At 41.8% G+C, this 24,078-nt stretch overlaps 1 protein-coding gene across 1 annotated transcript in view; it reads right to left on the bottom strand.

The window, feature by feature from the left end:
• Positions 1–23,198, bottom strand: part of LOC121001389 (secreted Ly-6/uPAR-related protein 1-like) — a 43,770-nt gene extending 20,572 nt beyond the window's left edge. The window contains exons 1-2 of the mRNA XM_040432431.1: positions 23,101–23,198; positions 1,707–1,826 (exon numbers count right to left, since the gene is read on the bottom strand). Coding sequence (XP_040288365.1) covers positions 1,707–1,826; positions 23,101–23,155 — 175 coding nt within the window. The 5' untranslated portion in view covers positions 23,156–23,198. The remainder of the gene's footprint in view (positions 1–1,706; positions 1,827–23,100) is intronic.
• Positions 23,199–24,078: the final 880 nt, after the last annotated feature.

Genomic DNA, 24,078 nt, shown 5'->3' with positions numbered 1-24,078 from the left:
CATACAGACATGGAGAGTGGCGCCCAGGGATCTCCCTGCACTTACTATTATCCCTGGGCGCCGCTCAGTTCTCCCGTTATAGACTCCGGTATCTTCATATGTTCGGCTCAACTGGGTAGAGCCTGCCGGCGCCTCCTTCTCCCAGGCTGTAGCGCTGGCCAATCGCAGCGCTCAGCTCATAGGTGTTTTTTTTCTCTCAGGCTATGAGCTGAGCGCTGCGATTGGCCAGCGCTACAGCCTGGGAGAAGGAGGCGCCGGCAGGCTCTACCCAGTTGAACCGAACATATGAAGATACCGGAGCCTATACCGGAAGAACGGAGCTGCGCCCAGGGATAATAGTAAGTGCAGGGAGATCCCTGGGCGCCACTCTCCATGTCTGTATGCTTAGTTTAGATTTTTTTATTCTAGTGAAAGGTCCTCTTTAAGACAATCGGTCAAAAAATAATGGAGACACTAAAATATTTTATTTTTCCTTAAAAACTGCTATTATTGTGTTAAAGTGAAATAAATAAGAAAAGAATACATATTAGGTATTGCCGCATCCGTAACAACCAGCTCTATAAAAATATCATATGACCTAACCCTCAGGTGAACACCGTTACAGCAGTTTACCCCCACATGTGGGGTGTTTCTGTAAACCGCAGAATCAGGGTAATACATATTAAATTTTGTTTGGCTGTTAACCCTCAATGTGTTAAAGAAAAAAATGGATTAAAATGGAAAATTTGCCAAAAAAGTGAAATTTAGAAATTCCATTTTCCTAAAGAGTTAACAAAGTTTGTTAAATCAGTTTTGAGTAACTTGAGGGGTGTAGTTTCTACAATGGGGTCATTTATGGGGGGTTTCCACTATGTTAGCCCCACAAAGTGACTTCAAACCTGAGGTGGGTTTTGGAAATTTTCTTAAAAATTTAAAGAATTGCTTCTAACGTCCTAAAAAAAAAAAAAATGACATTTCCAAAATGATCCAAACATGAAGTAGACATATGGGGAATGGTAAGTAATAAATATTTTATGAGGTATCACTTTCTGTTTTAAACGCAGAGAAATCTAAATTTGAAAATTGCAAATTTTTCAAAATTTTGGGTGAATTTGTGATTTTTTTTATAATTAAAGGTGAAATATATTGACTCAAATTAATGACTGACATGAAGTACAATGTTATAAAAGAGAAAATGGCTGCACACCCTTATATATAAAAACAATAGAGCCAAGAAATGGGGATCATTCTAAATAAAAGTGGTATTATACCTACTATAAATGAGTCAATGGAAGCTCTTAGCGCACATATTTGATCAAACGTGTGTCGGGCGCATCTACCAGGCGTCAAGGTGGCTTCCGCACATGGGTCCCTAACACTAATATACCGCCTCTCTTTGGACTTACCTAAGCCTACAATATTCAGGGCAGTGTAGGAACCAGCTACATAAGTACTCTGCTCAGAAGTCCCAGGTAGATGGGTGTGTTCAGTCTAAAAGAGGTACTACCCTCTTTTTCTTGTAGTATGAAGTACAATGTGTCACAAGAAAACAATCTCACAATGGCTTGGGTAAATAAAAGCTTTCCAAAGATATTACCATATAAAGTGACACATGTCAGATTTGAAAAAAATGTCCTGGGCAGGAGGGCGAAAACTGGCCCGGGGTGGAAGGGGTTAAGGACGTTTATCTTATCCAGTGATTGCTATTTCCAGGAGCTCGCACTCACCGGTGTTTGAGCTCGCCGTCACCGTCTTGCAGCCTTTTGCCTCTTGTGGACATTCCTTTATTTGGTTGCAGCTCTGGACTTCAGTCATTTCGTAACAAAAATAACACTGAAGAGACTGAGCTGAAGAAGAAAGAGGGAGAAATGGAAGTCACAGACGTGTTCAGTGCATAACATGGTGGACATCAGATCGGTACTACAGCGCACAGCGGTATTATAGACAGAACAGTATTATAATAGTTATATTCTTGTACATAGGAGCAGTATTATAGTAGTTATATTCTTGTACATAGGAGCAGTATTATAGTAGTTATATTCTTGTACATAGGAGCAGTATTATAGTAGTTATATTCTTGTACATAGGAGCAGTATTATAGTAGTTATATTCTTGTACATAGGAGGCAGTATTATAGTAGTTATATTCTTGTACATAGGAGGCAGTACTATAGTAGTTATATTCTTGTACATAGGAGGCAGTACTATAGTAGTTATATTCTTGTACATAGGAAGCAGTATTATAGTAGTTATATTCTTGTACATAGGAGCAGTATTATAGTAGTTATATTCTTGTACATAGGAGGCAGTATTATAGTAGTTATATTCTTGTACATAGGAGCAGTATTATAGTAGTTATATTCTTGTACATAGGAGGCAGTATTATAGTAGTTATATTCTTGTACATAGGAGCAGTATTATAGTAGTTATATTCTTGTACATAGGAGCAGTATTATAGTAGTTATATTCTTGTAGATAGGAGGCAGTATTATAGTAGTTATATTCTTGTACATAGGAGCAGTATTATAGTAGTTATATTCTTGTACATAGGAGGCAGTATTATAGTAGTTATATTCTTGTACATAGGAGCAGTATTATAGTAGTTATATTCTTGTACATAGGAGGCAGTATTATAGTAGTTATATTCTTGTACATAGGAGCAGTATTATAGTAGTTATATTCTTGTACATAGGAGCAGTATTATAGTAGTTATATTCTTGTACATAGGAGCAGTATTATAGTAGATATATTCTTGTAGATAGGAGCAGTATTATAGTAGTTATATTCTTGTACATAGGAGGCAGTATTATAGTAGTTATATTCTTGTACATAGGAGCAGTATTATAGTAGTTATATTCTTGTACATAGGAGGCAGTATTATAGTAGTTATATTCTTGTACATAGGAGCAGTATTATAGTAGTTATATTCTTGTACATAGGAGGCAGTATTATAGTAGTTATATTCTTGTAGATAGGAGGCAGTATTATAGTAGTTATATTCTTAACCATATTTCTTTTTATTGAGGTAAGAAAACAAGGCCACACGCCTACACAAGACAACTGTTTCATAACATTAAGAGTCACAATAGTTATCCAGCATACAAGTCATGTGTAAGCAATACCAGCTATTATCATCTTCATCAAAAACATACATCAAAAGAAACGAAAAGAAGGAAGGAAAAAGGGAAGGAGAAGTGAAGGAGAAGTGAGGGGATCCTGCTCTATCATGTGAAATTCCTGTGTGATTTCCACGGGGACCATAGCTTTAGGAAATAATGGCGAGAGTTTGTTTCCCAATGTGCCAGTTCCTCAAAGCGGTAGATTTGATCTACTTTGTCCGTCCACATATCTAGATTTGGAGGGGAATCGGTTTTCCACAAAAAGGGGACTAGTAATCTAGCTGCTGTAATCAGCATTGTAGGGAGATTATTTTTGGCCGGGGTTATCGTGCTATTAGGGCACCATAGTAAGATAAGTTTAGCATCTAGTACGACTTTGGTTTTGCAAACACTATTAATCATTGATTCTACCAATTTCCAAAACCGTTGGATCTTATGGCAGAGCCACCAGATATGTGATAGTGAACCGGTTTCTATGCCACATCTCCAGCACACCTCGGGTACCTCAGGGTTAAGTTTGTGCAAGAATTCAGGAGTTTTGTACCATCTACTTAGTAGCTTAAAAGAATTCTCCTGAACTCTCACACAACGACCAAAGCCATGAGAATGAGCTAAAACAAAGGCCCTCTCTGGTTCCGTCAGGGTCATAGAAAGCTCTCGCTCCCATGAAGTCAAATACCCAAGTTCTGGTGGTAAGGAGGAAAGCATTTCTTTATACATCTGGGATAATGGCCTAAGAGGAGGCTTAGGAGCCAGGACTTTCTTCTCAAGCCAAGAGGGGGAGCAGCTACTAGCAAAGGTTCCAACACATAACTTGGTATCTCTCTTAAAATCTGCCAAGTGGAAAAAGGGAGCTGTCTTGATTTCGGGGCGATCCAATATTAAATCCCACTGCAAACTACCGTCTGGGAGAAGGACATCCTATAGTAGTTATATTCTTGTACATAGGAGCAGTATTATAGTAGTTATATTCTTGTACATAGGAGAAGTATTATAGTAGATATATTCTTGTAGATAGGAGCAGTATTATAGTAGTTATATTCTTGTACATAGGAGGCAGTATTATAGTAGTTATATTCTTGTACATAGGAGCAGTATTATAGTAGTTATATTCTTGTACATAGGAGGCAGTATTATAGTAGTTATATTCTTGTACATAGGAGCAGTATTATAGTAGTTATATTCTTGTACATAGGAGGCAGTATTATAGTAGTTATATTCTTGTAGATAGGAGGCAGTATTATAGTAGTTATATTCTTAACCATATTTCTTTTTATTGAGGTAAGAAAACAAGGCCACACGCCTACACAAGACAACTGTTTCATAACATTAAGAGTCACAATAGTTATCCAGCATACAAGTCATGTGTAAGCAATACCAGCTATTATCATCTTCATCAAAAACATACATCAAAAGAAACGAAAAGAAGGAAGGAAAAAGGGAAGGAGAAGTGAAGGAGAAGTGAGGGGATCCTGCTCTATCATGTGAAATTCCTGTGTGATTTCCACGGGGACCATAGCTTTAGGAAATAATGGCGAGAGTTTGTTTCCCAATGTGCCAGTTCCTCAAAGCGGTAGATTTGATCTACTTTGTCCGTCCACATATCTAGATTTGGAGGGGAATCGGTTTTCCACAAAAAGGGGACTAGTAATCTAGCTGCTGTAATCAGCATTGTAGGGAGATTATTTTTGGCCGGGGTTATCGTGCTATTAGGGCACCATAGTAAGATAAGTTTAGCATCTAGTACGACTTTGGTTTTGCAAACACTATTAATCATTGATTCTACCAATTTCCAAAACCGTTGGATCTTATGGCAGAGCCACCAGATATGTGATAGTGAACCGGTTTCTATGCCACATCTCCAGCACACCTCGGGTACCTCAGGGTTAAGTTTGTGCAAGAATTCAGGAGTTTTGTACCATCTACTTAGTAGCTTAAAAGAATTCTCCTGAACTCTCACACAACGACCAAAGCCATGAGAATGAGCTAAAACAAAGGCCCTCTCTGGTTCCGTCAGGGTCATAGAAAGCTCTCGCTCCCATGAAGTCAAATACCCAAGTTCTGGTGGTAAGGAGGAAAGCATTTCTTTATACATCTGGGATAATGGCCTAAGAGGAGGCTTAGGAGCCAGGACTTTCTTCTCAAGCCAAGAGGGGGAGCAGCTACTAGCAAAGGTTCCAACACATAACTTGGTATCTCTCTTAAAATCTGCCAAGTGGAAAAAGGGAGCTGTCTTGATTTCGGGGCGATCCAATATTAAATCCCACTGCAAACTACCGTCTGGGAGAAGGACATCCTATAGTAGTTATATTCTTGTACATAGGAGCAGTATTATAGTAGTTATATTCTTGTACATAGGAGAAGTATTATAGTAGGTATATTCTTGTACATAGGAGGCAGTATTATAGTAGTTATATTATTGTACATAGGAGCAGTTTTATAGTAGTTATATTCTTGTACATAGGAGCAGTTTTATAGTAGTTATATTCTTGTACATAGGAGCAGTGTTATAGTAGTTATATTCTTGTATATAGGAGCAGTATTATAGTAGTTATATTCTTGTGCACAGGAGGCAGTATTATAGTAGTTATATTCTTGTACATAGGAGCAGTATTATAGTAGTTATATTCTTGTACATAGGAGCAGTATTATAGTAGTTATATTCTTGTACATAGAAGGCAGTGTTATAGTAGTTATATTCTTGTACATAGGAGCAGTATTATAGTAGTTATATTCTTGTACATAGGAGCAGTGTTATAGTAGTTATATTCTTGTATATAGGAGCAGTATTATAGTAGTTATATTCTTGTGCACAGGAGGCAGTATTATAGTAGTTATATTCTTGTACATAGGAGCAGTATTATAGTAGTTATATTCTTGTACATAGGAGCAGTATTATAGTAGTTATATTCTTGTACATAGGAGACAGTATTATAGTAGTTATATTCTTGTACATAGGAGCAGTATTATAGTAGTTATATTCTTGTACATAGGAGCAGTATTATAGTAGTTATATTGTAGTACATAAGAGGCAGTATTATAGTAGTTATATTCTTGTACATAGGAGCAGTATTATAGTAGTTATATTCTTGTACATAGGAGCAGTATTATAGTAGTTATATTCTTGTACATAGGAGCAGTATTATAGTAGTTATATTCTTGTACATAGGAGGCAGTATTATAGTAGTTATATTCTTGTACATAGGAGCAGTGTTATAGTAGTTATATTCTTGTACATAGGAGCAGTATTATAGTAGTTATATTCTTGTACATAGGAGGCAGTATTATAGTAGTTATATTCCTGTACATAGGAGGCAGTATTATACTAGTTATATTATTGCTTGCCTGGTGGTCATTTCGCAGCGAACTTTGCTCGTTCGCGATTTGATCCATGACACATCCATCAGGTGGGACAGGACAGTATATAATGCTCCCCCCTTAGTGCCTGTATAAAATAATGCCCCCCGAATGCCAGTATATAATGCTGCCTCTCCCCCTAGTGCCAGTATATAATGCTCTTCCCCATTAGGGCCAGTATATAATGCTGCCTCCCCCCCCCCCCCCCAGTGCCAGTTAAAAAAAAAAAAAACACCTCACTCTAATTTTCTGCATCTATCTGCGCTGCAGGCCCAGACCTCTTAGGATCTGTGGCCTGACTTACCACTATAGATAGCCTTGTGGTTCGCCCGGCAGTAGTTTTGCAGTGAACTTTGCGGTTTCGCGATTCGCCAAACATGCAAACATATGGAGATGTCCGCTGGCGTCATATTCTTTTGCATTGCGCCCAACTTTGACCCATGACACACACGTCAGGTGGGACAGTACAGCCAATTGAGAAGTTTCAGCACATGGACACAACCCCACCCTATTTTACATTCTGTTTTGCCAGAGTTAGGGAGGGGTTGCTTTGTGGAGCAGGGACAGACTGTTAGGGACACCAAACGCTAGCTAATAGGGCCACAAAAAGGACTGGTATAGGTGTGCTTTTGATAGGTGTGATATACTTAGGGCTCTTATATACTTATAATATACTTTCTAATATAGAAAGTACATTATAGTGCATTTGTATTGTGCAGCAGTTGTGTGAGGTTCTGCTGCAATACCGCAGCTATATAGAGGGACAAACGCTATTGGAATAACTAATTGCAAATGGTGTGATATACCTGTTGCCCCCAAAAAACTGATTGAGGGGTGCAATATACCTGCGTCCACAAAATACTGATTAAAGGGTTTGATATACCTGCCTCCATAAAATACTGATTGAGGTGTGCGATATACCTGCTTCCACCAAATATTGATTAGGGGTTCTATATACCTGCTTCCACAAAATACAGATTGAGCGGTGCGATATACCTGCTTCAACAAAATACTAATTAAGGGTTTTTTATATACCTGCTTCCACAAAATACTGATTAAGGGGATTAACCACCTCCGGACCGCCTAACGCAGGATCGCGTTCCGGAGGTGGCAGCCCTGCGCAGAGTCACGCATATATGCGTCATCTCGCGATGGGTGAGATTTCCTGTGAACGCGCGCACACAGGCGCGCGCGCTCACAGGAACGGAAGGTAAGAGAGTTGATCTCCAGCCTGCCAGCGGCGATCGTTCGCTGGCAGGCTGGAGATGTGTTTTTTTTAACCCCTAACAGGTATATTAGACGCTGTTTTGATAACAGCGTCTAATATACCTGCTACCTGGTCCTCTGGTGGTCCCATTTGTTTGGATCGACCACCAGAGGACACAGGTAGCTCAGTAAAGTCCCACCAAGCACCACTACACTACACTACACCCCCCCCCCCGTCACTTATTAACCCCTTATTAGCCCCTGATCACCCCTGATCACCCCATATAGACTCCCTGATCACCCCCCTGTCATTGATCACCCCCCTGTCATTGATTACCCCCCTGTAAAGCTCCATTCAGATGTCCGCATGATTTTTACGGATCCACTGATAGATGGATCAGATCCGCAAAACGCATCCGGACGTCTGAATGAAGCCTTACAGGGGCGTGATCAATGACTGTGGTTATCACCCCATATAGACTCCCTGATCACCCCCCCTGTCATTGATTACACCCCTGTCATTGATCAACCCCCTGTAAAGCTCCATTCAGACGTCCGCATGATTTTTACGGATGCACTGATAGATGGATCCGATCCTCAAAACGCATCCGGACGTCTGAATGAAGCCTTACAGGGGCATGATCAATGACTGTGGTGATCACCCCATATAGACTCCCTGATCACCCCCCTGTAAAGCTCCATTCAGATGTCCGCATGATTTTTACGGATGCACTGATAGATGGATCCGATCCGCAAAACGCATCCGGACGTCTGAATGAAGCCTTACAGGGGCATGATCAATGACTGTGGTGATCACCCCATATAGACTCCCTGATCACCCCCCTGTAAAGCTCCATTCAGATGTCCGCATGATTTTTACGGATGCACTGATAGATGGATCCGATCCTCAAAACGCATCCGGACGTCTGAATGAAGCCTTACAGGGGCATGATCAATGACTGTGGTGATCACCCCATATAGACTCCCTGATCACCCCCCTGTAAAGCTCCATTCAGATGTCCGCATGATTTTTACGGATGCACTGATAGATGGATCCGATCCGCAAAACGCATCCGGACGTCTGAATGAAGCCTTACAGGGGCATGATCAATGACTGTGGTGATCACCCCATATAGACTCCCTGATCACCCCCCTGTCATTGATCACCCCCCTGTAAAGCTCCATTCAGATGTCCGCATGATTTTTACGGATGCACTGATAGATGGATCCGATCCGCAAAACGCATCCGGACGTCTGAATGAAGCCTTACAGGGGCATGATCAATGACTGTGGTGATCACCCCATATAGACTCCCTGATCACCCCCCTGTCATTGATTACCCCCCTGTAAAGCTCCATTCAGATGTCCGCATGATTTTTACGGATGCACTGATAGATGGATCGGATCCGCAAAACGCATCCGGACGTCTGAATGAAGCCTTACAGGGGCATGATCAATGACTGTGGTGATCACCCCATATAGACTCCCTGATCACCCCCCTGTCATTGATCACCCCCCTGTCATTGATCACCCCCATGTCATTGATCAACCCCCCTGTCATTGATCACCCCCCCTGTCATTGATCACCCCCCTGTCATTGATCACCCCCCCCCCCCCCCTCTGTAAGGCTCCATTCAGATATTTTTTTGGCCCAAGTTAGCAGAATTTTTTTTTTTTTTCTTACAAAGTCTCATATTCCACTAACTTGTGTCAAAAAATAAAATCTCACATGAACTCACCATACCCCTCACGGAATCCAAATGCGTAAAATTTTTTAGACATTTATATTCCAGACTTCTTCTCACGCTTTAGGGCCCCTAGAATGCCAGGGCAGTATAAATACCCCACATGTGACCCCATTTCGGAAAGAAGACACCCCCAGGTATTCCGTGAGGGGCATATTGAGTCCATGAAAGATTGAATTTTTTGTCCCAAGTTAGCGGAACGGGAGACTTTGTGAGAAAAAAATTAAAAATATCAATTTCCGCTAACTTGTGCCAAAAAAAAAAAATTTCTATGAACTCGCCATGCCCCTCATTGAATACCTTGGGGTGTCTTCTTTCCAAAATGGGGTCACATGTGGGGTATTTATACTGCTCTGGCATTCTAGGGGCCCCAAAGCGTGAGAAGAAGTCTGGTATCCAAATGTCTAAAAATGCCCTCCTAAAAGGAATTTGGGCACCTTTGCGCATCTAGGCTGCAAAAAAGTGTCACACATCTGGTATCGCCGTACTCAGGAGAAGTTGGGGAATGTGTTTTGGGGTGTCATTTTACATATACCCATGCTGGGTGAGAGAAATATCTTGGTCAAATGCCAACTTTGTATAAAAAAATGGGAAAAGTTGTCTTTTGCCAAGATATTTCTCTCACCCAGCATGGGTATATGTAAAATGACACCCCAAAACACATTCCCCAACTTCTCCTGAATACGGCGATACCACATGTGTGACACTTTTTTGCAGCCTAGGTGGGCAAAGGGGCCCATATTCCAAAGAGCACCTTTAGGATTTCACAGGTCATTTACCTACTTACCACACATTAGGGCCCCTGGAAAATGCCAGGGCAGTATAACTACCCCACAAGTGACCCCATTTTGGAAAGAAGACACCCCAAGGTATTCCGTGAGGGGCATGGCGAGTTCCTAGAATTTTTTATTTTTTGTCACAAGTTAGTGGAAAATGCTTATTTTTTTTTTTTTATTTTTTTTTTCATACAAAGTCTCATATTCCACTAACTTGTGACAAAAAATAAAAAGTTCCATGAACTCACTATGCCCATCAGCGAATACCTTGGGGTCTCTTCTTTCCAAAATGGGGTCACTTGTGGGGTAGTTATACTGCCCTGGCATTCTAGGGGCCCAAATGTGTGGTAAGGAGTTTGAAATCAAATTCTGTAAAAAATGACCTGTGAAATCCGAAAGGTGCTCTTTTGAATATGGGCCCCTTTGCCCACCTAGGCTGCAAAAAAGTGTCACACATCTGGTATCTCCGTAATCGGGAGAAGTTGGGGAATGTGTTTTGGGGTGTCATTTTACATATACCCATGCTGGGTGAGAGAAATATCTTGGCAAAAGACAACTTTTCCCATTTTTTTATACAAAGTTGGCATTTGACCAAGATATTTATCTCACCCAGCATGGGTATATGTAAAAAGACACCCCAAAACACATTCCTCAACTTCTCCTGAATACAGAGATACCAGATGTGTGACACTTTTTTGCAGCCTAGGTGGGCAAAGGGGCCCACATTCCAAAGAGCACCTTTCGGATTTCACAGGTCATTTACCTACTTACCACACATTTGGGCCCCTAGAATGCCAGGGCAGTATAACTACCCCACAAGTGACCCCATTTTGGAAAGAAGAGACCCCAAGGTATTCGCTGATGGGCATAGTGAGTTCATGGAAGTTTTTATTTTTTGTCACAAGTTTGTGGAATATGAGACTTTGTATGAAAAAAAAAATAAAAAAAAAAATCATCATTTTCCACTAACTTGTGACAAAAAATAAAAAATTCTAGGAAAATCGCCATGCCCCTCACGGAATACCTTGGGGTGTCTTCTTTCCAAAATGGGGTCACTTGTGGGGTAGTTATACTGCCCTGGTATTCTAGGGGCCCAAATGTGTGGTAAGGAGTTTGAAATCAAATTCAGGAAAAAATGAGGAGTGAAATCCGAAAGGTGCTCTTTGGAATATGGGCCCCTTTGCCCACCTAGGCTGCAAAAAAGTGTCACACATCTGGTATCTCCGTAATCGGGAGAAGTTGGGGAATGTGTTTTGGGGTGTCATTTTACATATACCCATGCTGGGTGAGAGAAATATCTTGGCAAAAGACAACTTTTCCCATTTTTTTATACAAAGTTGTCATTTGACCAAGATATTTCTCTCACCCAGCATGGGTATATGTAAAAAGACACCCCAAAACACATTCCCCACCTTCTCCTGAGTACGGAGATACCAGATGTGTGACACTTTTTTGCAGCCTAGGTAGGCAAAGGGGCCCATATTCCAAAGAGCACCTTTCGGATTTCACAGGTCATTTTTTACAGAATTTGATTTCAAACTCCTTACCACACATTTGGGCCCCTAGAATGCCAGGGCAGTATAACTACCCCACAAGTGACCCCATTTTGGAAAGAAGAGACCCCAAGGTATTCGCTGATGGGCATAGTGAGTTCATGGAAGTTTTTATTTTTTGTCACAAGTTAGTGGAATATGAGACTTTGTAAGAAAAAAAAAAAAAAAAAAAAAAAATCATAATTTTCCGCTAACTTGTGACAAAAAATAAAAAGTTCTATGAACTCACTATGCCCATCAGCGAATACCTTAGGGTGTGTACTTTCAGAAATGGGGTCATTTGTGGGGTGTTTGTACTGTCTGGGCATTGTAGAACCTCAGGAAACATGACAGGTGCTCAGAAAGTCAGAGCTGCTTCAAAAAGCGGAAATTCACATTTTTGTACCATAGTTTGTAAACGCTATAACTTTTACCCAAACCATTTTTTTTTTACCCAAACATTTTTTTTTTATCAAAGACATGTAGAACTATAAATTTAGAGCAAAATTTCTATATGGATGTCGTCTTTTTTGCAAAATTTTACTACTGAAAGTGAAAAATGTCATTTTTTTGCAAAAAAATCGTTAAATTTCGATTAATAACAAAAAAAGTAAAAATGTCAGCAGCAATGAAATACCACCAAATGAAAGCTCTATTAGTGAGAAGAAAAGGAGGTAAAATTCATTTGGGTGGTAAGTTGCATGACCGAGCAATAAACGGTGAAAGTAGTGTAGGTCAGAAGTGTAAAAAGTGGCCTGGTCTTTCAGGGTGTTTAAGCACTGGGGGCTGAGGTGGTTAATATACCTGCTTCCACCAAATATTGATTGAGGCCTATGATACACCTGTTTCCACAAAATACTGATTAAGGGGTTTGATATACCTGCTTCCACCAAACATTGATTGAGGCCTGCGATATACCTGCTTCCACAAAATACTGATTGAGGGGTGCGATATACCTGCTTCAACAACATACTGATTGAGGGGTGCGATATACATGCTTCAACCAAATATTGATTGAGGTGTTCTATATACCTGCTTCCACAACATACTGATTAAGGGGTGCAATATACCTGCTTCAACAACATACTGATTAAGGGGTGCAATATACCTGCTTCCACAAAATACAGATTAAGGCTACTTTCACACTAGCGTTCGGAGCGGATCCGTCTGATGTTTCATCAGACGGATCCGCTCCGATAATGCAGACGTTCGCATCCGTTCAGAACGGATGCGTCTGCATTAAAACTTAGAAAATTTTCTAAGTGTGAAAGTTGTCTGAGCGGATCTGTTCAGACGTTACATTGAAAGTCAATGGGGAACGGATCCGCTTGAAGATTGAGCCATATTGTGTCATCTTCAAGCGGATCCGTCCCCATTGACTTCCATTGTAAGTGTGGACGGATCCGCTCGCCTCCGCACGGCCAGGCGGACACCCGAACGCTGCAAGCAGCGTTCAGGTGTCCGCTCACTAAGCGGAGCGGAGGCTGAACGCTGGCAGGCGGATGCATTCTCAGTGGATCCGCATCCATTGAGAATGCATTGGGGCCAGACGGATGCGTTCGGGGCCGCTCGTGAGCCCCTTCAAACGGTGCGCACGAGCGGACACCCGAACGCTAGTGTGAAAGTAGCCTAAGGCTCCATTCACACGTCCGTAATAATGGGTCTGCATCCGTTCTGCAATATTGGGAACGGGTGCGGACCAATTCATTTGTAATGGGGCAGAACGGGATGTGGATAGCACACTATTTGCTCTCCACATCCGCATTTCCGGAGCGCGGCCTCAAACTTCCGGGCTTCAGTCCCGAACTTTCAGGCTTCAGCTCCGCAAAAAAATAGAACATGTCCTATTCTTGACCTCAATTGCAGAATGGGCAGTTCTATGGGGGGTGCCGACGGATCGGCAATACACCACGGACGTGTGAATGGACCCTAAGGGGATTCATTTACCTGCTTCTACCAAATATTGATTGAGGATTGCGATACACCTGCTTACACAAAATACTGATTAAGGGTTTTGATATACCTGCTTCCACCAAATATTGATTGAGGCCTGTGATATACCTGCTTCCAAAAAATACTAATTAGGGATTCAATATACCCGTTTCTACCAAATATTGATTGAGGCCTGTGATATACCTGCTTCCACAAAATACAGATTAAGGGACTCGATATACCTGTTTTTACCAAATATTGATTGAGGCCTGTGATATACCTGCTTCCACAAAATACAGATTAAAGGGTTCGATATACCTGTTTAAACCAAATATTGATTGAGGGGTGCTATATACCTGATTCCACAAAATACTGATTAAGAGGTTTGATATACCTAATTCCACAAAATACAGATTGAGGGTTGCGATATACCTGCTTCCACCAAATATTGATTAAGGGATTCTATATATTTGCTTCCACAAAATACGGATTGAGGGGCGCGATATACCTGCTACCACCAAATATTGATTAAGGGGTTCTATATACCTCTTCCACAAAATACTGATTAAGGGGATAGATAAACCTGCTTCCACAAAATACTGATAAGGGGTTTGATATACTTGCTTCCACAAAATATGGATAAGGGGTTTGATATACCTGCTTCCACCAAATATTGATTGAGGCGTGCGATATACCAGCTTCCACAACATACTTATTAAGGGGTATGATATACCTAATTCCACAAAATACAGATTGAGGGTTGCGATATACCTGCTTCCACCAAATATTGATTAAGGGATTCTATATATTTGCTTCCACAAAATACGGATTGAGGGGCGCGATATACCTGCTACCACCAAATATTGATTAAGGGGTTCTATATACCTGTTTCCACAAAATACTGATTGAGGGTTGTGAAATACCTGCTTCCACCAAATACTGATTGAGGCCAGTGATACACCTGCTTCCACAAAATACTGATTGAGGGGTGCGATATTCCTGCTTCTGCAAAATATTGATTTAGTGGTTCTATATACCTGCTTCCACAAAATACTGATTAAGGGGATTGATATACCTGCTTCCACCAAATATTGATTAAGGGGTTTCTTAATACCTGCTTCCACAAAATACTGATTGAGGGGTGCAATATACCTGCTTCCACAAAATACTGATTAAGGGGATTAATATACCTGCTTCCACCAAATATTGATTGAGTCCTGCGATACACCTGCTTCCACAAAATACTGAATTACGGGTTTGATATACCTGCTTCCACCAAATATTGATTAATATACCTGCTTCCACCAAATATTGATTGAGTCCTGCGATACACCTGCTTCCACAAAATACAGATTAAGTAGTGCGATATACCTGCTTCCACAAAATACTGATTAAGGGGTTTTTATGTACCTGCTTCCACAAAATACTGATTGAGGGGTGCGATAGACCTGCTTCCACAAAATATTGATTAAGGAGTTATATATACCTGTTTACACAAAATATTGATTGACGCCTGCGATATACCTGCTTCCACAGAATACTGATAAAAGGGTTTGATATACTTGCTTCCACAAACTACAGATTGAGGGGTGCGATATACCTTTTTCCACCAAATATTGATTAAGGGGTTCTATATACATTCTTCCACAAAATATAAGAGGATTGATATACCTGCTTCCACCAAATACTGATTAAGGGGTGTGATATACCTGCTTCCACCAAATATTTATTAAGGGGTTCTATATACCTGCTGCCACAAAATGCTAGTTAAGGGGATTGATATACCTGCCTCCACAAAATATTGATTGAGGCCTGCAATACACCTGCTTCCACAAAATACTGATTAGGGGGATTGATATAGATGCTTCCACCAAATATTTATTAAGGGGTTCTATATACCTGCTTCCACAAAATACTGATTGAGGGGTGCGATATACCTGCTACCACCAAATATTGATTAAGGGGTTTGATATACCTGTTTCCACAAAATACTGACTGAGGGTTGCGATATACCTGCTTCCACCAAATACTGATTGAGGCCTGCAGTTCACCTTCTTCCACAAAATACTGATTGAGGGGTGCGATATACCTTTCACAAATAGTGCTCTTCTCTAGGGACTTTGGCACAGGGTCATTTTGAAAATGACAGACAGAGGAAAAGGCAGGCCGTTCAGCAGGGGTGGTAGGGGTCGGGCAGGTGCACCAGGCTGGAGCCTAAGTGGGAAGTTGGAGAAGGTGCGTGCGAGTACGTCAAAAGACACACTTAGATTTCTGCTTCTGCACCCTCCTCATCCTCTGTATCTGCACCCTCCTCACTCTCTGCTGTGTGCACCCCCAAAGACACCACCACCATAGACCCTCCACTCGAGTCAGAGGAATTATTTTCCCATCCATTCCCAGACCTTACCGATGAGCAGCCATTCTTGGCATCTGATTAGGAAGAGGAGGTAGCAACGGCCGCCACCCAGCGGTCTGATGACAGTACCCAGATCAGCCCAAGGAGGGTGGCCTCGCTGTTGCTGCCTACTCCCAGATCTCTAATGTCAGTGGTGGTGAAGGTGACGATGATGACGTGTTGATGGACATCACATGCGTGCCCACAAGTGAGGAAGAGGAGGGGAGTCCAGAGGGAGAGACAGAGCAGCAGATAAGGAGGAGAAGCAGGCAGAACTCGAAGTGCATTGGAGGCAAAAAGCAGACTGCAAATGTATCTGGAGCGAGCCATCCACTATGCACATCTTGCGCTCCCAGTACGCCGGCACATGGCTCTGCAGTGTGGACTTTTTTTAATGTCTCAGCTGTTGAAAATAGTGTTGCCATCTGTAGCCTGTGCTGTCAATGTATAAGTCACGATAAGCCCAACACTAACCTAGGGACGACCGACTTAAGAAGGCACCTGGCCTCCCATCATCGAGCCCAGTGGCAACACAGTCAGAACCCACAAAGCTCCACTCCCGGCGCTCCACGTCCTGCCTCTTCTCCTCCTCTCTCCTCCCATTTGTCCTCCACTCCACCTTCCATCGTGCCGTCGTCGCATTAATCTGGCAGAAGGCAGGCTTCCATGGCCCAAATGTTCGAGCGTAAAATGTTGATAATGCCAGATAACCCGCTTGCCCAACAGCTGACCGCTGGCTTGTCGGAAATGCTAGCCCGCCATCTACTGCCATATAAACTGATGGACTCGGAGGCCTTTAGAAAATTTGTGGCCATTGGCACACTGCAATGGAAAATCCCCCAGAAGGAAATATTTCACCCAGAGGGACATCCCAGAGCTACAGTACAGACCAAAAGTTTAGACACACCTTCTCATTCAAAGAGTTTTCTTTATTTTCATGACTATGAAGGCTTCAAAACTATGAATTAACACATGTGGAATTATATACATAACAAACAAGTGTGAAACAACTGAAAATATGTCATATTCTAGGTTCTTCAAAGTAGCCACCTTTTGCTTTGATTACTGCTTTGCACACTGTTGGCATTCTCTTGATGAGCTTCAAGAGGTAGTCACCTGAAATGGTTTTCACTTCACAGGTGTGCCCTGTCAGGTTTAATAAGTGGGATTTCTTGCCTTATAAATGGGGTTGGGACCATCAGTTGCGTTGAGGAGAAGTCAGGTGGATACACAGCTGATAGTCCTACTGAATAGACTGTTAGAATTTGTATTATGGCAAGAAAAAAGCAGCTAAGTAAAGAAAAACAAGTGGCCATCATTACTTTAAGAAATGAAGGTCAGTCAGTCAGCCGAAAAATTGGGAAAACTTTGAAAGTAAGGGCTATTTGACCATGAAGGAGAGTGATGGGGTGCTGCGCCAGATGACCTGGCCTCCACAGTCACCGGACCTGAACCCAATCGAGATAGTTTGGGGTGAGCTGGACCGCAGAGTGAAGGCAAAAGGGCCAACAAGTGCTAAGCATCTCTGGGAACTCCTTCAAGACTGTTGGAAGACCATTTCAGGGGACTACCTCTTGAAGCTCATCAAGAGAATGCCAAGAGTGTGCAAAGCAGTAATCACAGCAAAAGGTGGCTACTTTGAAGAACCTAGAATATGACATATTTTCAGTTGTTTCACACTTGTTTGTTATGTATATAATTCCACATGTGTTAATTCATAGTTTTGATGCCTTCATAGTCATGAAAATAAAGAAAACTCTTTGAATGAGAAGGTGTGTCCAAACTTTTAGTCTGTACTGTATATGGCCACGTTCAGCGGCTAGTGAATATATCTCTGGCACACAGTGTCGTGCCAAGATACATCTGACCACAGACATGTGGTGTAGCAAACACAGGCAGGGAAGGTACATAACATTTACTGCCCACTGGGTGAACCTTCTGACGTCCGTCAAGCATGGAACCCGTGGCACTTGTGTGGATTTGGTGTTGCCGCCACGGATTGCATGCAGGCCTGCCTCTTCTTCTCCTCCTCCTACTCCATCCTCGGTCTCCTCCTCGGCTGACTCCTCCTTTTCCACTGCTACCGCCTCTTCCGCTGCACCGCCCCCCCCCCAGCTCCCCAGAACCTATTTGATGTGCCAGGTGAGACGTTGCCATGCTGTGCTGCGGCTGTTGTGCCTGGAAGCCAAGAGCCACACCGGTCCTGCACTGCTTTCAGCTGTGCGATCACAGGCCGATCAGTGGCTAACCCCACTCAATTTGACAGTTGGTAAAGTGGTGCCGATCTGCTGAGCGCGCTGAAACAGGGCAAAATGACACACGTGGCATGCATGGCACACATCCTCGACTTAGTCGTGCAGCGATTTGTTGCCAAATACCCCGGGGTCCAGAATGTCTTGCGGCAGGCCAGGAAAATCTCTGGCCATTTTAGAAGATCTTACACGGCCATAGCTCGTCTTACTGATGTTCTCAGCGGCGACACCAGCTGCCCGTCAGACGTCTGATTTATGAATGCCCGACGCGCTGGAACTCCACCTTGTATATGCTCGATAGGCTGCTCCAGCAGAAACGTGCCGTTAATGACTACCTGTACGAACTCTGCAGCAGGACAGGTTCTGGGGAGCTTGGTTTCTTTTCATCGCACCAGTAGCTGATCATGCGTGATACATGCGCGATACATGCAGACTTCTGCGGCCATTTGATGAGATCACCAAACTGGTCAGTCGCAGCCAGGGCGCCATCAGTGACATTGTACCTTACGCCTTCTTTCTGGAGCGCGTATTGCGTTGTGTCATTGATCAAGCCGTCGAGGAGCAGCAGCAGGATGATTATGAAGTCGCAATGCTGAATGAATTCCCAGGGGGGGCTACTCCATCTGAGACAAGTCAGCAGGAGTCTGAATAGGAGTCAGAGGAGGATGGTGCCAGGCGGAGGAGGAGGAGCAAGAAGAGCAGGCTTTGAGGGGGATTTTTAACTTTTCGGGGATTCGCTTTACAATGTTTTGCACTCGCGCAGAAAAATCGTGCATGTTCCCTCAACGCGCCCCTCATCTTTTCCCGCAACGCCCGTGTGAAACCAGCCTTAAAGTAGTTATATTCTTGTACATAGGAGCAGTATTATAGTAGTTATATTCTTGTACATAGGAGCAGTATTATAGTAGTTATAGTCTTGTACATAGGAGCAGTATTATAGTAGGTATATTCTTATAGATAGGAGCAGTATTATAGTAGTTATATTCTTGTACATAGGAGCAGTATTATAGTAGTTATATTCTTGTACATTAGAGCAGTATTATAGTAGTTATATTCTTGTACATAGGAGCAGTATTATAGTAGATATATTCTTGTACATAGAGGCAGTATTATAGTAGTTATATTCTTGTACATAGGAGTCAGTATTATAGTAGTTATATTCCTGTACATAGGAGGCAGTATTATAGTAGTTATATTCTTGTACATAGGAGCAGTATTATAGTAGTTATATTCTTGTACATAGGAACAGTATTATAGTAGTTATATTCCTGTACATAGGAGCAGTATTATAGTAGTTATATTCTTGTACATAGTAACAGTATTATAGTAGTTATATTCTTGTACATAGGAGCAGTATTATAGTAGTTATATTCTTGTACATAGGAGCAGTATTATAGTAGTTATATTATTGTACATAGGAGCAGTATTATAGTAGTTATATTATTGTACATAGGAGGCAGTATTATAGTAGTTATATTCCTGTACATAGGAGCAGTATTATAGTAGTTATATTCTTGTACATAGGAGCAGTATTATAGTAGTTATATTCTTGTACATAGGAGCAGTATTATAGTAGTTATATTATTGTACATAGGAGGCAGTATTATAGTAGTTATATTCTTGTACATAGGAGCAGTATTATAGTAGTTATATTCTTGTACATAGGAGCAGTATTATAGTAGTTATATTCTTGTACACAGGAGCAGTATTATAGTAGTTATATTCTTGTACATAGGAGGCAGTATTATAGTAGTTATATTCTTGTACATAGGAGCAGTATTATAGTAGGTATATTCTTGTACATAGGAGCAGTATTATAGTAGTTATATTCTTGTACACAGGAGCAGTATTATAGTAGTTATATTCTTGTACACAGGAGCAGTATTATAGTAGTTATATTCTTGTACATATGAGCAGTATTATAGCAGTTATATTCTTGTACATAGGAGCAGTATTATAGTAGTTATATTCTTGTACATAGGAGGCAGTATTATAGTAGTTATATTCTTGTACATAGGAGGCAGTATTATAGTAGTTATATTCTTGTACATAGGAGCAGTATTATAGTAGTTATATTCTTGTACATAGTAGCAGTATTATAGTAGTTATATTCTTGTACATAGGAGACAGTATTATAGTAGTTATATTCTAGTACATAGGAGCAGTATTATAGTAGTTATATTCTTGTACATAGGAGGCAGTATTATAGCAGTTTTATTCTTGTACATAGGAGCAGTATTATATTCTTGTATATAGGTGCTGTATTTTAGTAGTTATAGTGATGACTAGTTTACACAGGCAAATTATCACTTTGTCTTTCTCAGGTTAAAAATCTGAAGGATAGGAAGTATAGCCATTCACATATCCCATTGAAATGAATGGGAGGTAGTTTTCAGGCCTTTTTTTCCTTCTGATTCCAATGCAGTTTCTGTTTTGGGGAAAATCCCCTCCCAAAAAACTCCTAGGGGGACTAGAATACGCCTCTTCTGGACTCTGGTCTCCAGTGCGTCAAATTCTTTGTGTAGATTTCAGGAGATCCCTGTACAGATTAGTCCAACATACATTTATCTGTTCCATATGACCAGTTTAAAGGGGTATTCCGGTTATGTGAAGTTATCCCCTATACATATTGGGCTTCCTACCGCTGGGACCCTCACGATGAAAACTATGGAGATGCCATACCCCATGTAGGTCCCCCAACATGAACGGAGCAGCCGGTCAGGTATGCGCACAGCTGCTCCATTCATTTCTCTGGGCGTTCTGGAAATAGCGGAGCACTGTGGTCGGCTGTCTCTGGAACTCCCATAGCAATGAATGGAGTAGATGTGCACATACCTGACCGGCCTCTCCGTTCATTATGGGGGGCCTCCATGGGGTACAAGGTCCAAGTTCTCGTGATCTAATAGTCATCCCAATGCTGTGGACAATGGATAATTTCACATAGCTGGAGTACCCCTTTAAGGTTGATTTCAGATGCTCATAAAACAGGATGTAACTCAGGATCAGCACAGGATAAGTAATGTAATGTATGTACACAGTGACTGCACCAGCAGAATAGTGAGTGCAGCTCTGGAGTATAATACAGGATGTAATTCAGGGTCAGTACAGGATAAGTAATGTAATGTATGTACACGGTGACTGCACCAGCAGAATAGTGAGTGCAGCTCTGGAGTATAATGTAGGATGTAACTCAGGATCAGTACAGGATAAGTAATGTAATGTAATGTACACAGTAACTCCACCAGAAGAATAGTGAGTGCAGCTCTGGAGTATAATATAGGATGTAACTCAGGATCAGTACAGGATAAGTAATGTACTGTATGTACACAGTGACTGCACCAGCAGAATAGTGAGTGCAGCTCTGGAGTATAATACAGGATGTAACTCAGGATCAGTACAGGATAAGTAATGTATGTACACAGTGACTCCACCAGCAGAATAATGAGTGCAGCTCTGGAGTATAATACAGGATGTAACTCAGGATCAGTACAGGATAAGTAATGTATGTACACAGTGACTGCACCAGCAGAATAGTGAGTGCAGCTCTGGAGTATAATACAGGATGTAACTCAGGATCAGTACAGGATAAGTAATGTATGTACACAGTGACTCCACCAGCAGAATAGTGAGTGCAGCTCTGGAGTATAATACAGGATGTAACTCAGGATCAGTACAGGATAAGTAATGTAATGTATGTACACAGTGACTGCACCAGCAGAATAGTGAGTGCAGCTCTGGAGTATAATACAGGATGTAACTGAGGATCAGTACAGGATAAGTAATGTATGTACACAGTGACTGCACCAGCAGAATAGTGAGTGCAGCTCTGGAGTATAATACAGGATGTAACTCAGGATCAGTACAGGATAAGTAATGTATGTACACAGTGACTGCACCAGCAGAATAGTGAGTGCAGCTCTGGAGTACAATACAGGATGTAACTCAGGATCAGTACAGGATAAGTAATGTATGTACACAGCGACTGCACCAGCAGAATAGTGAGTGCAGCTCTGGAGTGTAATACAGGATGTAACTCAGGATCAGTACAGGATAAGTAATGTATGTACACAGTGACTGCACCAGCAGAATAGTGAGTGCAGCTCTGGAGTATAATACAGGATGTAACTCAGGATCAGTACAGGATAAGTAATGTAATGTACACAGTGACTCCACCAGCAGAATAATGAGTGCAGCTCTGGAGTAAAATACAGGATGTAACTCAGAATCAGTACAGGATAAGTAATGTATGTACACAGTGACTGCACCAGCAGAATAGTGAGTGCAGCTCTGGAGTATAATACAGGATGTAACTCAGGATCAGTACAGGATAAGTAATGTATGTAACAGCGACTGCACCAGCAGAATAGTGAGTGCAGCTCTGGAGTACAATACAGGATGTAACTCAGGATCAGTACAGGATAAGTAATGTAATGTATGTACACAGTGACTCCACCAGCAGAATAGTGAGTGCAGCTCTGGAGTGTAAGGAAATATCCACACATACTGCACCAGCAAACGTGTTTAGTTTTGCTGTACCTGCTGCTACAGATTCATCACAAAATTCACTCATTTATATATAAAGGGCAGCTGAACAATATCACAATCTGCTGTTAAAGTGAAACAAATAAAAAGGCTGTCACCATTCTTTACACTGCATGCTGCATTCAGAGGTCTAGAGAAGATAAAGTAGATTGAAAAATTGTTTATATTGTAATGTGTTTTTTTCTGTCAGTCACCTATCATCTATCTATCTATCTATCTATCTATCCCTTCATCCTTCTGTCACTAGAACATTTCCAGTCTCTTACCCACATCCGCAGTTAGAGCCACAGCCAGGAGGCAGGTGATCACAAATCCTCTCATCTCTGCGTCCTCACCTGTAATGAGAGCATTGTGTATGTAAGGCTTGATACGCCTATGGCTCAGCCGTCCCCTCTTGATTATCACATCAACCATAAGATATAAAGGGTATACTGCACCGTGACATAACGAATTCCGTGCTAATTATCAGGTTGTGTGTCCTCTCGCATCAGACCCATAATTATCCAATGTATCTGTAATGTTCCTGCCACTGGTTCAAATGATGAATATTCAGTAATTACAAAGAGACATTCAATTAATAGTAATAAGTGAACCTATTTACAAGAAAAGTCATAGTAACCGTTTATAAGTGTAACGGGGTTTTGGGGGCGCCCCCTAGCGTCTATGGGGTCCCTAACCCTAGTTAACTCACTGTGCCTGACAGGCGGATCCTGAGCCTCCGCTATCTGGGAGTTGGGGTACATGTCTGCGGCAGTGCCTCCACCCAGTGGAACATCCGGGGTAGGGATGTGAGGCTCCACTGGGAACATACTTGGTGCAGATGAGACTGACACAGCCTAACTGGAATTAACTTTATATAGTGCGTAACAAAATGAACCAACATACATAGGAAAATACAATAGCGTAACACAAATAACAGGGTAATGTGGATTCTTCCTCACCCACCCACTAGCACACCTGCGTCCCACCCCCTATCTTCGCCCTAATGGCCGTTGGTGCACATAGGAGAGTTGGGGCCCTTATAAGTCCTGCTCCGCAGGGTCACTGAAGCAGCCTGAGCTGTGTAATGTCCGTCACTGGACCTCAGAGTCTTTATTGTAGTGAGGAGACAGGTGCCCTGTGGTGATACAGGGAGAGGTTTGACTTACCCTCACAACCCCATTTACCAGGCCAGTCCGCAGCAATCTCCTCTCACTGGATTCACCAGACGTCTGGACTCAGTGCTTGTCTTTGCCAGCGGTCCC

Source organism: Bufo bufo, chromosome 5 (genome assembly GCF_905171765.1).
Source record: "Bufo bufo chromosome 5, aBufBuf1.1, whole genome shotgun sequence".
Taxonomy (NCBI): Eukaryota; Metazoa; Chordata; class Amphibia; order Anura; family Bufonidae; genus Bufo; species Bufo bufo.
This window is presented reverse-complemented; position numbering and strand designations above follow the sequence as displayed.